Genomic DNA, 14,601 nt, shown 5'->3' on the forward strand with positions numbered 1-14,601 from the left:
TGGCATAAAGTGAGACTAGGGACTTTTTTTTTTTTACAGTGGTGGAGGAATACAGTGCGGAAGGATACCTACCTTCCGTCATTGTATTCCTGGAGCTGGTAGAGAACGGTAGCATCAGCTGATGCTGCTGTTCTCCACGCAAGATGGACGTGGGACCCTCGTGGACTTCTGCGGATTGGGGTAAGTATATTGGTGTTTTTTTATTTTGATATTTATCCCTCAGGTGACAATGGCTTCGGGGATCAAAGTGACAAGTGACGGTGAGTATGTACTCTATGTTATATGTACTGTATGTCTATATGTACAGTGGGGCAAAAAAGTATTTAGTCAGTCAGCAATAGTGCAAGTTCCACCACTTAAAAAGATGAGAGGCGTCTGTAATTTACATCATAGGTAGACCTCAACTATGGGAGACAAACTGAGAAAAAAAAATCCAGAAAATCACATTGTCTGTTGTTTTTTCATTTTATTTGCATATTATGGTGGAAAATAAGTATTTGGTCAGAAACAAGCAAACAAGATTTCTGGCTCTCACAGACCTGTAACTTCTTCTTTAAGAGTCTCCTCTTTCCTCCACTCATTACCTGTAGTAATGGCACCTGTTTAAACTTGTTATCAGTATAAAAAGACACCTGTGCACACCCTCAAACAGTCTGACTCCAAACTCCACTATGGTGAAGACCAAAGAGCTGTCAAAGGACACCAGAAACAAAATTGTAGCCCTGCACCAGGCTGGGAAGACTGAATCTGCAATAGCCAACCAGCTTGGAGTGAAGAAATCAACTGTGGGAGCAATAATTAGAAAATGGAAGACATACAAGACCACTGATAATCTCCCTCGATCTGGTGCTCCACGCAAAATCCCACCCCGTGGGGTCAGAATGATCACAAGAACGGTGAGCAAAAATCCCAGAACCACGCTGGGGGACCTAGTGAATGAACTGCAGAGAGCTGGGACCAATGTAACAAGGCCTACCATAAGTAACACACTACGCCACCATGGACTCAGATCCTGCAGTGCCAGACGTGTCCCACTGCTTAAGCCTGTACATGTCCGGGCCCGTCTGAAGTTTGCTAGAGAGCATTTGGATGATCCAGAGGAGTTTTGGGAGAATGTCCTATGGTCTGATGAAACCAAACTGGAACTGTTTGGTAGAAACACAACTTGTCGTGTTTGGAGGAAAAAGAATACTGAGTTGCATCCATCAAACACCATACCTACTGTAAAGCATGGTGGTGGAAACATCATGCTTTGGGGCTGTTTCTCTGCAAAGGGGCCAGGACGACTGATCCGGGTACATGAAAGAATGAATGGGGCCATGTATCGTGAGATTTTGAGTGCAAACCTCCTTCCATCAGCAAGGGCATTGCAGATGAAACGTGGCTGGGTCTTTCAACATGACAATGATCCAAAGCACACCGCCAGGGCAACGAAGGAGTGGCTTCGTAAGAAGCATTTCAAGGTCCTGGAGTGGCCTAGCCAGTCTCCAGATCTCAACCCTATAGAAAACCTTTGGAGGGAGTTGAAAGTCTGTGTTGCCAAGCGAAAAGCCAAAAACATCACTGCTCTAGAGGAGATCTGCATGGAGGAATGGGCCAACATACCAACAACAGTGTGTGGCAACCTTGTGAAGACTTAGGCTGTGTGCACACGCTGCGGAAAAGGTGCGGATTCATCCGCGCGGATTTTGTACAATCCGCAGGTCAAAAGACCTGCGGATTGCTCTGCGGTTTTGCCCTGCGGTTTTTCATCTCCTCAATGGAGGAGATGGCAAACCGCAGGAGAATCCGCAGAAAGAATTGACATGTCAATTCTTTCTGCGGATTGAAAACCGCAGATAATCCGCGCGGAAAATTCCGCACCGTCTGCACTGCGGTTTTTGATTCCCATAGGGAATCATTGTACTGTACACCGCAGCAGAAACTGCTGCGGGTCCGCAGCGGCCAAAACCGCTGCGGAACCGCAGCAAAATCCGCAGCGTGTGCACACAGCCTTACAGAAAACGTTTGACCTCTGTCATTGCCAACAAAGGATATATCACAAAGTATTGAGATGAAATTTTGTTTCTGACCAAATACTTATTTTCCACCATAATATGCAAATAAAATGAAAAAACAACAGACAATGTGATTTTCTGGATTTTTTTTTCTCAGTTTGTCTCCCATAGTTGAGGTCTACCTATGATGTAAATTACAGACGCCTCTCATCTTTTTAAGTGGTGGAACTTGCACTATTGCTGACTGACTAAATACTTTTTTGCCCCACTGTATGTATTGTATGTATTATATATGTATGTTGCATGCATGTAGTATATATGCAGTATATATGTAGTATGCATGTTGCATGCATGTGGTATGTATGTAGTATGTATGTTGCATGTATGTAGCATGTATGTAGTATGTATGTTGCATGTATGTAGCATGTAGTGTGTATGTAGCATGTAGTATGTATGTTGCATGCATGTAGTATATATGTTGCATGCATGTAGTATATATGTAGTATGTATGTAGCATGTATGTAGTATGCATGTTGCATGTAGTATATATGTAGTATGTATGTTACATGTAGTATATATGTAGTATGCATGTTGCATGCATGTAGTATGCATGTTGCATGCATGTAGTATATATGTTGTATGCATGTTGCATGCATGTAGTACAGTCATATGTAAAAGTTTGGGCACCCCTATTAATGTTAACCTTTTTTCTTTATAACAATTTTGGTTTTTGCAACAGCTATTTCAGTTTCATATATCTAATAACTGATGGACTCAGTTATATTTCTGGATTCAAATGAGGTTTATTGTGCTAACAGAAAATGTGCAATCTGCATTTAAACAAAATTTGACCGGTGCAAAAGTATGGGCACCCTTATCATTTTCTTGATTTGAACACTCCTAACTACTTTTTACTGACTTCCTGAAGCACTAAATTGGTTTTGTAACCTCATTGAGCTTTGAACTTCATAGCCAGGTGTATCAAATCATGAGAAAAGGTATTTAAAGTGGCCACTTGCAAGTAGTTCTCCTATTTGATTGTCCTATGAAGAGTGGCATCATGGGCTCCTCAAAACAACTCTCAAATGATCTGAAAACAAAGATTATTCAACATAGCTTTTCAGGGGAAGGATACAAAAAGTTGTCTCAGAGATTTAACCTGTCAGTTTCCACTGTGAGGAACATAGTAAGGAAATGGAAGAACACAGGTACAGTTCTTGTTAAGCCCAGAAGTGGCAGGCCAAGAAAAATATCCGAAAGGCAGAGAAGAAGAATGGTGAGAACAGTCAAGGACAATCCACAGACCACCTCCAAAGACCTGCAGCATCATCTTGCTGCAGATGGTGTCACTGTGCATCGGTCAACAATACAGCGCATGCATAACGCCTTTTTGTATGACCAAACAACTCAATCTTTGTTTCATCAGTCCACAGGACCTTCTTCCAAAATGTAACTGGCTTGTGCAAATGTGCTTTTGCATACCTCAGGCGACTCTGTTTGTGGCGTGCTTGCAGAAACTGCTTCTTTCGCATCACTCTCCCATACAGCTTCTCCTTGTGCAAAGTGCGCTGTATTGTTGACCGATGCACAGTGACACCATCTGCAGCCAGATGATGCTGCAGGTCTTTGGAGGTGGTCTGTGGATTGTCCTTGACTGTTCTCACCATTCTTCTTCTCTGCCTTTCTGATATTTTTCTTGGCCTGCCACTTCTGGGCTTAACAAGAACTGTACCTGTGTTCTTCCATTTCCTTACTATGTTCCTCACAGTGGAAACTGACAGGTTAAATCTCTGAGACAACTTTTTGTATCCTTCCCCTGAAAAGCTATGTTGAATAATCTTTGTTTTCAGATCATTTGAGAGTTGTTTTGAGGAGCCCATGATGCCACTCTTCATGGGAGAATCAAATAGGAGAATTACTTGCAAGTGGCCACTTTAAATACCTTTTCTCATGGTTTGATACACCTGGCTATGAAGTTCAAAGCTCAATGAGGTTACAAAACCAATTTAGTGCTTCAGGAAGTCAGTAAAAAGTAGTTAGGAGTGTTCAAATCAAGAAAATGATAAGGGTGCCCATACTTTTGCACCGGTCAAATTTTGTTTAAATGCAGATTGCACATTTTCTGTTAGTACAATAAACCTCATTTGAATCCAGAAATATAACTGAGTCCATCAGTTATTAGATATATGAAACTGAAATAGCTGTTGCAAAAACCAAAATTGTTATAAAGAAAAAAGGTTAACATTAATAGGGCTGCCCAAACTTTTACATATGACTGTATATATGTTGTACAGTCATGGCCAAAAGTATTGACACCTCTGCAATTCTGTCAGATAATACTCAGTTTCTTCCTGAAAATGATTGCAAACACAAATTCTTTGCTATTATTATCTTCATTTAATTTGTCTTAAATGAAAAAACACAAAAAGAATTGTCCTAAAGCCAAATTGGATATTATTCCACACCAAACATAAAAAATAGGGTGGACAAAAGTATTGGCACTGTTCGAAAAATCATGTGATGCTTCTCTAATTTGTGTAATTAACAGCACCTATAACTTACCTGTGGCACCTAACAGGTGTTGGCAATAACTAAATCACACTTGCAGCCAGTTGACATGGATTAAAGTTGACTCAACCTCTGTCCTGTGTCCTTGTGTGTACCACATTGAGCATGGAGAAAAGAAAGAAGACCAAAGAACTGTCTGAGGACTTGAGAAACCAAATTGTGAGGAAGCATGAGCAATCTCAAGGCTACAAGTCCATCTCCAAAGACCTGAATGTTCCTGTGTCTACCGTGCACAGTGTCATCAAGAAGTTTAAAGCCCAAGGCACTGTGGCTAACCTCCCTAGATGTGGCCGGAAAAGAAAAATTGACAAGAGATTTCAACGCAAGATTGTGCGGATGTTGGATAAAGAACCTCCACTAACATCCAAACAAGTTCAAGCTGCCCTGCAGTCCGAGGGTACAACGGTGTCAACCCGTACTATCCGTCGGCATCTGAATTAAAAGGGACTGTATGGTAGGAGACCCAGGAAGACTCCACTTCTTACCCCGAGACATAAAAAAGCCAGGCTGGAGTTTGCCAAAACTTACCTGAAAAAGCCTAAAACATTTTGGAAGAATGTTCTCTGGTCAGATGAGACAAAAGTAAAGCTTTTAGGGCAAAAGCATCAACATAGAGTTTACAGGAGAAAAAAGAGGCATTCAAAGAAAAGTACACGGTCCCTACAGTCAAACATGGTGGAGGTTCCCTGATGTTTTGGGGTTGCTTTGCTGCCTCTGGCACTGGACTGCTTGACCGTGTGCATGGCGTTATGAAGACAGGAGACTACCAACAAATTTTGCAGCATAATTTAGGGCTCAGTGTGAGAAAGCTGAGTCTCCCTCAGAGGTCATGGGTGTTCCAGCAGGACAATAACCCAAAACACACTTCAAAAAGCACTAGAAAATGGTTTGAGAGAAAGCACTGGAGACTTCTAAGGTGGCCAGCAATGAGTCCAGACCTGAATCCCATAGAACACCTGTGGAGAGATCTAAAAATGGCAGTTTGGAGAAGGCACCCTTCAAATATCAGGGACCTGGAGTAGTTTGCCAAAGAAGAATGGTCTAAAATTCCAGCAGAGCATTGTAAGAAACTCATTGATGGTTACCGGAAGCGGTTGGTCGCAGTTATTTTGGCTAAAGGTTGTGCAACCAAGTATTAGGCTGAGGGTGCCAATACTTTTGTCCGGCCCATTTTTGGAGTTTTGTGTGAAATGATCAATGTTTTGCTTTTTGCTTCATTCTCTTTTGTGTTTTTTCATTTAAGACAAATTAAATGAAGATAATAATACCAAAGAATTTGTGTTTGCAATCATTTTCAGGAAGAAACTGAATATTATCTGACAGAATTGCAGGGGTGTCAATACTTTTGGCCATGACTGTATGTATGTTGCATGCATGTAGTATATATGTAGTATGTATGTAGCATGCATGTAGAATGTATGTTGTATGTATGTAGCATGTAATTTTTTTTTTTTTTTTTTACATTCAACACATTAGCCGGATGATGGGACTACTACTGTCCCATCATTGGCTAATGTGTCAATCACTGTCATGGTAGCAGGCATCGCCCGATGGGACTTTTAGTCCCATCGGACGATGCCTGCACTGACCACCGGAGCCTGCACAGACCACCGGCAGGCCGGCGCAGGCCGGCACAGCCCCCCGGAGCCTGCACAGCCCCCCGGCAGGCCGGCACAGACCACCGGAGCCTGCACAGACCCCCCCCCCCGGCAGGCCGGCACAGCCCCCCGAAAGGCCCGTGCAGACCCCAGAGAGGCTGTACAAGGCAAAAATAGGGTTTTCCTTATTCCGATACCGGAAGTCCCATAGACTTGTATGGGACTTCCGGTATCGGAATCAGCGATACCCGATATTTTTTTTAGATCGGCCGATACCATCCGATCCGATACTTTTAAGTATCGGACGGTATCGCTCAACACTACAGATAACACATTACTGATATCGTGTCTTACCTTCATGTCATACATGGAGTCACACAGACAACTCCCGCAGGATTGCAGTTCATGAAGCTTTTTATGTTGTAACTCTGACCCATGATATATGGAAAAAAGCTTGTACTTTTTATGCGCATGTTCTCATGAAACATCTTGAAGGACGACAAACAAAAAAAACTTACATGTAAGCCGTGTATCACTAGATTGATTGGTACCTTCCAAAAAAAGGCTGAGAGATACAGAGCCTATAGCTGGTGCTCTTTTAGCCACAAAACGTATATCCATATAATTAGCTATGCTGGATAATTTAGGGTCTTGGTACAAAATAGGGAGATATTATTTTACAATGGAAATTATGGCAAAATATTGTGGGCTAAATTTGGTAGAAACTTATGTGGATTGTCAAACTCAACACCCGACACCCCGTAGACTGACTGAATGTAGCGGTTATCCTCCTTTCCCTTGATTATCTCCGTGGGCTTGTCTGTTTGTGACTTTCCTTCTATGTATGTGTGTATGTATATTGTATATGTAGTCACACCTTTTATGCAGAACTACATAAGAGCTGTATATGTATTTTCTGTATTGTTTTGCCACTCTTTATTTGGACCTACCTATATTCTTCTTTTTACCTATTTAGCTATACATTTTTAATACCCCTTTTCTTTTTATTATTTTTTTTTTATTTTTTATTTTTCCTTACTATGCTTTTGCTCACATTTCCCTTTCTTTCATCCATTCAATAATTTTTTTCCACTCCTTTTCATCACCCTTTGTGGGTTTATCATTGTTTGTCTGGCTTGCGCTTTGGTTCATTATTTTACTAATATAGCGCCCTCTGCTGGTATTATTTAAGACTGTAGACCTTTTTTGTGTACCGGTGTGATGCGCTTGGCAGTGTCTTCAGCATTACCCTGCATCCCGACTTCACATGTGACCGGACTCCTCATTCACGCCCCTTCCTCTCACTAGTCATTCAACTGGTGACCACATGACTGCTGACCTGATGTACACGTGACCATCAGTAGACCCACCTCCTGGCATCCAGCACCATCTTGGACCCTTTTTTTATGGAGCAATTTTATGATGTAAGTTTTAATTCTATTTGTTTAGCAGTATAAAAGGACATGCATTCATTGTATATACCAACCCCTGAAGAATCAAGTTGTGTGAAACACGTGTCAGGTTGGCCGAGCAGATAGCTTAAATTAAATTTTATTTTGGGTGCTTTTCTCTGCTGTGTGATTCCAGTCACCCTTTTATATAAGTGATGAGCAAAAGGGTAACAATGTTGTAAAACTTTGACTTTCAGGCTCCATATCTCACCATCCACTAGAGCTTCCAACGTGAGACCACCATCATTTTATAGACAATCATAATCTGATTTGCAACTACACTGCTCAAAAAAATCAAGGGAACACTAAGTTTCCACATTGTAGGTATCACTGAATGCAATATCGCAGTTGCAAATCTTTATTCATTACACAGTGACATGTGTTGAGAACAAGAAAAGATAAAAATGATCAATGTAAATCAAAATTAATATCCCATTGAGGTCTGGGCTTGGAAAGATAGTCAAAATCAAAGTGGAAAATCAAATTACAGACTGATCCAACTTCAGTGCAAATGCCTCAACATGCCTGTATGACCTCCCTACAACCTGGGCATGCTCCTGATGAGGCAGCAGTCTCCTGAGCGATCTCCTCCCAAACCTGGACTAAAGCTTCTGCCAACTTCTGGACAGTCTGTGGTGCAACGTGACGTTGGTGGATGGAGCGAGACATGATGTCCCAGATGTGCTCAATCGGATTCAGGTCTGGGGAACGGGCGGGCCAGTCCTTGGCTTCAATGCCTTCATCTTGCAGGAACTGCTGACACACTCCAGCCACATGAGGTCTGGCATTGTCCTGCATTGGGAACCCAGGGCCAACCGCACCAGCATATGGTCTCACAAAAGGTCTGGGGATCTCATCTCGGTACCTAATGGCAGCCAGGCTACCTCTGGCTGTGCGGCCCTCCAAAGAAATGCCACCCCACACTATTACTGACCCACTGCCAACCCGGTAATGCTGAAGGATGTTGCAGGCAGCAGATTGCTCTCCATGGCATCTCCAGACTCTGTCACGTCTGTCACATGTGCTCAGTGTGAACCTGCTTTCATCTTTGAAGAGCAGAGGGCGCCAGTGGCAAATTGGCCATTCCTGGTGTTCTGTGGAAAATGCCAAGCGTCCTGCACGGTGTTGGGCTGTGAGCACAACCCCCATCTGGACTTCTGGCCCTCAGACCATCCTCATGGAGTCAGTTTCTAACCGTTTGTGCAGGCACATGTACATTTGTGGCCTACTGGAGGTCATTTTGCAGGGCTTTGGCAGTGGTCCTCCTGTGCCTCCTTGCACAAAGGCAGAGGTAGCGATCCTGCTGCTGGGTTGTTGCCCTCCTACGGCCACCTCCACGTCTCCTGGTGTACTGGCCTGTCTCCTGGTAGCGCCACCAGCCTTTGGACAGTACGCTGACAGACACCGCAAACCTTGCCACAGCTCGCATTGATGTGCCATCCTGGATGAACTGCACTACCTGAGCCACTTATGTGAGTTGTAGAGTCCGTCTCATGCTACCATGAGTGTGAAAGCACAACCAAAATTCAAAAGTGACCAAAACATCAGCCAGAAAGCATTGGTACGGAGATGTGGTCCTCACCTGCAGAACCACTGCTTTATTAAGGGTGTCTGGATAATTGCCAATAATTTCCATCTGTTGTCTATTCCATTTGCACAACAGCATGTGAGATTGATTGTCAGTGTGTTAGGCGTTGGGTTCCTGTCGCTGCACAGCGGGAATCCCGAGCCTTACTTCCGACGGTCTCCCATTCCTCTGCAGCCGCAGAGGAGGTTGCTCAGCAAACTCGTCGGTCCCGGAGCTCTGCCCAGACCAGCACCGTGGGTTTGCTTGCTGCTGCCACCTCTGGCACAGCTATGGCAATACATGCTGCTCAGCAGCAAGATTCTCCAGGGACTAAGTCCCCATGTCGGGCCACTGAGCATGCCCGTGGAGTGATCTCCCATTGGAGATCGAAGGTCACATGCTCAGGTCCTGCTCCTGTTCGGATTGGCCCATCCGAGAAGCCAGGAAGGTCCTGGATGCTTGCGGCTATAAAAGGTTTGCATGGCCGCTCGCCCATGCGCTAGGATAGACTGTATATTCGGACTATAAGGAGTGAGTGATGAATGCACGTATGAATGTCTCTTGTGACTGACTCATTCTGAAACCCCTACCCTTGGTACGCATGTGTTGTGCAGCCTAGCCTGCTAGCACCCAGGCTTAGGTGTAGGTAGGTCAGAGTCTGAGTCAGGCATTAGCCATCATCAGTGACTCGGCACACCTCAGTGCACGTGCTCCACACTCCGTAGCCAGCGTCTATAGCAGCGTTCGTGGCAGCGACACCGTGCGCTCAGTGGGCCTAGAGGGACTCTAACCCCGTGTCCTTGGGGGTAGAGTTCTGTGGCCGCTTGCTGTGAGCTCTTGGCCGGGCTCTGTGAGCTAAACAGGCTCCGGCATCCACGTTTAGCGGTTGTGCGGCTCTGTGAATTAACAGAGTCCGCTCCTGTTCACACTGGGTGACGTAACCCACGTGTGACTGTTTTCACGCCGCTCTATTCTTCCGCCATTTTCTAGCAGCAGCGTACCACCTCTGCACGGTATACCCTGGGCTGCGAACGCACCTACTACTACTTTATAATTTGGTGCGTTACACCAGCCCTAACACAGCGTTGCTTCCTAAGTGGACAGTTTGATTTCACAGAAGTTTGGTTTACTTGGAGTTATATTCTGTTGTTTAAGTGTTCCCTTTATTTTTTTGAGCAGTGTATTTACCATATGATTAGTTATGCAGATATTTGTCTAAATAGAACTGATTATAGCTGGCATCACTATATACTTGCTCCTTGTTACTAGTATCATTCACCTATGACTATTACTTTTCTTTTTATTTATCTATACTTCTTCGTCTCCTCTTCATTCCTTCATACATGCCCATCTGCATTGTGCCTCCCTTGGAGCCTATAACTGCACTGTTTTATAGAGTTGTAATGCTATTAGACAGACTCGGTGGTCTTGTATTGGATACCCCAGGTCACATCCACACATTATGATAACCAGCATCAGCGAGTGCGGTCATGACAATGGCCTTGCATATAAGAGAGTAGTACGGGCAGAGAGAACATGTTCATCTACCTATCTCTTTAGTTTAGACCAGTATTTCCCCAACACCAGTCCACACGGCTCATGTTTTCAGCATTTCCTTAGTATTGCACAGATGGTGGAAGTATCATCAAGGCATCAGGAATCCTCTCTCCTGTGCAGTACTATGGAAATCCTGAAAACATGACCCGTGTGGGCCGTGAGAACTAGAATTTAGGAAAAACTGGTTTAGACCATATTGAGCTGCATGTAAATAAAAGACATTACATTTATATCACAAGTGAACACCATAAAAAGAAAATTTGCTACCGATCCCACTAAAAATATCTTCCCCAAAAATGCAAAATTTCCAAGCAAAACAGTTCTTCTATAATGGAAAATAAAAATGTCAGGGCATCCGAAATGTGAAGACAAAATAATAAAGGAAATCACTGGACCCTGCTCCAGCGACCCCGGCTTCTATCACTAGGCACCGCTATACTGACTCTGAGGGCGGCACTGGTGATATAGGAGGTGGTGATGTCGGCATCAGTTGGCGGCTCGGGCCACACGAGCTTGTAGTAAAAGCGTTTATCTAGAACATTCCGTGTGAGTTTTCCTTCTGTCTGTGACTTTATTATATATTATTATTTTCACAGTTTTGAAGTACAGGGAAAAGTTTGACGAATAATCCATAATGGAGAAAAGAGAAAGCGATGTGCGGGGAGATGAGTGGCGGTGCAAAGAGGAAGATCTTACAGGTAACCGTCTTGATGAGGAGTCACCACGAAATAAGAGGAGAGTCACATTCTCCTCATTCACCAGACCTTCTAACATACCCATTTTAAGATAATTGCCTCATAATTAAAGCCAGGAATAGATTATAAGAGAAAGCAGAATAATATCTGGGCTTATCCAGCCTTATATTTGCGCCATTGCCATGACTTTCTAATGCACGACCATACGGCTCCTCCGCTCTGTGCTGTGCATGTAGCTTTCAGCATGTGAGATGTACTCCATCTGTTTGCACTGACTCCTGAGCATTTTCCATGAGACGAGTGGTACAATATGAGTTTGTCCTGGGCTCTGTCACACGAAAGTTGAGGTGCTAGCTATTTGTAGTCACTGAGCAATAGAAAAAAGTTCCATAGCACACACTGAGGTATGCAGTTTATGGAATATTTTCCAATCGTTCATCTGTTCTCTATGGAGAGAGAGATATTCCCATATGATCCATCCGTGCTCGTTACAGGCCATTATCTGCCTATGTAAAAATGTAGTAATATACAGGTAAATAGTATTTCAACCATGTTAGGATTTTTTACTGGAAGAGCGGCTACTGGTAGAAAATGAAGTTTTATTTTCTCTGTAGCCGCTTTGAGGCAGTCCAGGGAGCTGTAACAGTCACTGCCCAGAGAGAGATGACGGCTACCACCGTCTATTTCCCCTCAAGACGGAAAGTGAGCGGCTGCAAGGAGAATATCGCTAATGATATAGGAAGTTGATTGGGGCTTATTAGCTTTCATTGTGATGGAGCAACAATGGTTTGCTTCTATTCTCGTGCAGTTTTATTATTGCAGAACACTTTCTATGTACACAATGGATGTGCTGCCGACAGCTATATAATATTATAGTGAAATATGTGATCATTGACAAATGTTTTATTCTTTGACGTTTGATGGATCGGGAAGGATCATTGGTACAATTGATTCTTTGTACAATCATCACGTTATGTAAATGACACTTTAGTCAGTTAATGATAAAGCGTTACTACATACCTTAGAAAATGTATGAAAGTTTTTACTACTTAAACTCATTTTTGTATTTATGCGAATATGATTTTTAAGGTTTTGTTCAAAAATGAAAATCACTTTTATTCTCTGCAGATGAGTATAATAGCAGCTCCGAAGGACATCTGATAGCTTCGTATATTAAAGCAGAAGATGATAGCTTCAAACAAGAAACATATGAAGAGCATGGCGACATCTCAGATATACCCTCAGCCCTTCCTAGCCAAGAACTATCTCCTAATTCATCACAGACTGTTAGGGGAAAGAAAAGTGTGGAAAATAAAAGCGTGTCCACAAGAAAGAAGGCAATTTCGTGCTCAGAATGTGGGAAATGTTTTACTAAGAAATCAAGTCTTGTTGCGCATGAGAGAATTCACACAGGAGAGAAGCCATTCTCATGTTCAGAATGTGGGAAATGCTTTACAGAAAAATCAACTCTTATTGTACATCAGAGAAATCACACAGGAGAGAAGCCGTATTCATGCTCAGAATGTGGGAAATGTTTTACTAACAAATCAAGTCTTGTTGCACATAAGAAAATTCACACAGGAGAGAAGCCATTCTCATGTTCAGAATGTGGGAAATGTTTTTCTCAGAAAACAAATCTTCTTGCACACGAGAGACATCACACAGGAGAGAAGCCATATTCATGTTCGGAATGTGGAAAATGTTTTACAGATAAATCAACTCTTGTTGTACATCAGAGAAATCACACAGGAGAGAAACCATTCTCATGTTCAGAATGTGGGAAATGTTTTTCTCAGAAATCAAGTCTTGTTGCACATGTGAGACGTCACACAGGAGAGAAGCCATATTCATGTTCAGAATGTGGGGAATGTTTTACAGAAAAATCAACTCTTGTTACACATGAGATATATCACACGGGAGAGAAGAAATTTTCATGTTCAGTATGTGGAAAACGTTTTTATAGGAAATCTAATCTTATTACACATGAGCGTATTCACACAGGAGAGAAGCCATTTTCATGTTTTGAATGTGGGAAATGTTTTACTAAGAAATCACATGTTGTTAGACATCAGAAGTCACATTGGGTCTAAGCCATTTAAACCTTTTAGCAACCAAGCCCAATTTTTCAAGTCTTTTTTGTGGTAATAACAATGGATTTTTTCATCTTATCTCAGTTACCCGAGAGTTTTTTTTTTTTGTTCCTGACACTTTGTATTTTATGTTAGTTATTGTATACATTGAAATCAATATATTTTTCTTTTATTAAAATGTAAACATTTTAATAAAAAAAGAAAAATTTGCGATATTCAAACTTTGTTTACACCCATAAACCAAATAGTTATGCTACCCAAAAATTAAATAAGTAACATTTACTTTCTTTTTTATAATGTTGTCAAATGTTATACACTCCTCAAAAATAAAGGGAACACTAAAATACCACATCCTAGATATCTCTGAATGAGATAGTCCAGTTGCACATTTTTATTCATTGCATAGTGGAATGTGTTCAGAACAATAAAACATAACAGTTGTCAATGTAAATCAAAATGAATATCCCATGGAGGTCTGGATTTGGAATGATACTCAAAATCAAAGTGGAAAATCAAATTACAGACTGATCCAACTTCAGAGGAAATGCCTCATGACAAGGAAAATATGCTCAGTATTGTGTGTGGCCTCCACGTGCCTGTATGACTTCCCTACTGTACAATGCCTGGGCATGCTCCTGATGAGGCGGCGGATGGTGTCCTGAGGGATCTCCTCCCAGACCTAGACTAAAGCATCCGCCAACTCCCTGGACAGTCTGTGGTGCAATATGATGGTGGATGGAGCGAGACACGATGTCCCAGATGTGCTCAATCGGATTCAGGTCTGGGGAATGGACGGGTCAGTCCATAGCTTCAGTGCCTTCATCTTGCAGGAACTACTGACACACTGCAGCCACATGAGGTCTGACATTGTCCTGCATTAGGAGGAACCCAGGGCCAACCGCACCAGCATATGGTCTCACAAGGGGTCTGAGGATCTCATCTCGGTACCTAATGGCAGTCAGGCTACCTTTGGCGAGCACATGGAGGGCTGTGCGGCCCTCCAAAGAAATGCCACCCCACACCATTACTGTCCCACTGCCAAACCGGTCATGCTGAAGGATTTTGCAGGAAGCAGATC

At 42.8% G+C, this 14,601-nt stretch overlaps 1 protein-coding gene across 1 annotated transcript in view; it reads left to right on the plus strand.

Annotated features, from left to right (window-relative positions):
• LOC141073036 (uncharacterized) overlaps positions 1–13,738 on the plus strand; it is a 122,001-nt gene extending 108,263 nt beyond the window's left edge. The window contains exon 5 of the mRNA XM_073560346.1: positions 12,787–13,738. Within this exon, the coding sequence (XP_073416447.1) occupies positions 12,787–13,523 (737 nt within the window). The 3' untranslated portion in view covers positions 13,524–13,738. The remainder of the gene's footprint in view (positions 1–12,786) is intronic.
• The last annotated feature ends 863 nt before the right edge of the window (positions 13,739–14,601 follow it).

This window comes from Dendrobates tinctorius, unplaced genomic scaffold (genome assembly GCF_039654945.1).
Source record: "Dendrobates tinctorius isolate UK_male_01 unplaced genomic scaffold, ASM3965494v1 ptg000295l, whole genome shotgun sequence".
Lineage (NCBI taxonomy): Eukaryota > Metazoa > Chordata > Amphibia > Anura > Dendrobatidae > Dendrobates > Dendrobates tinctorius.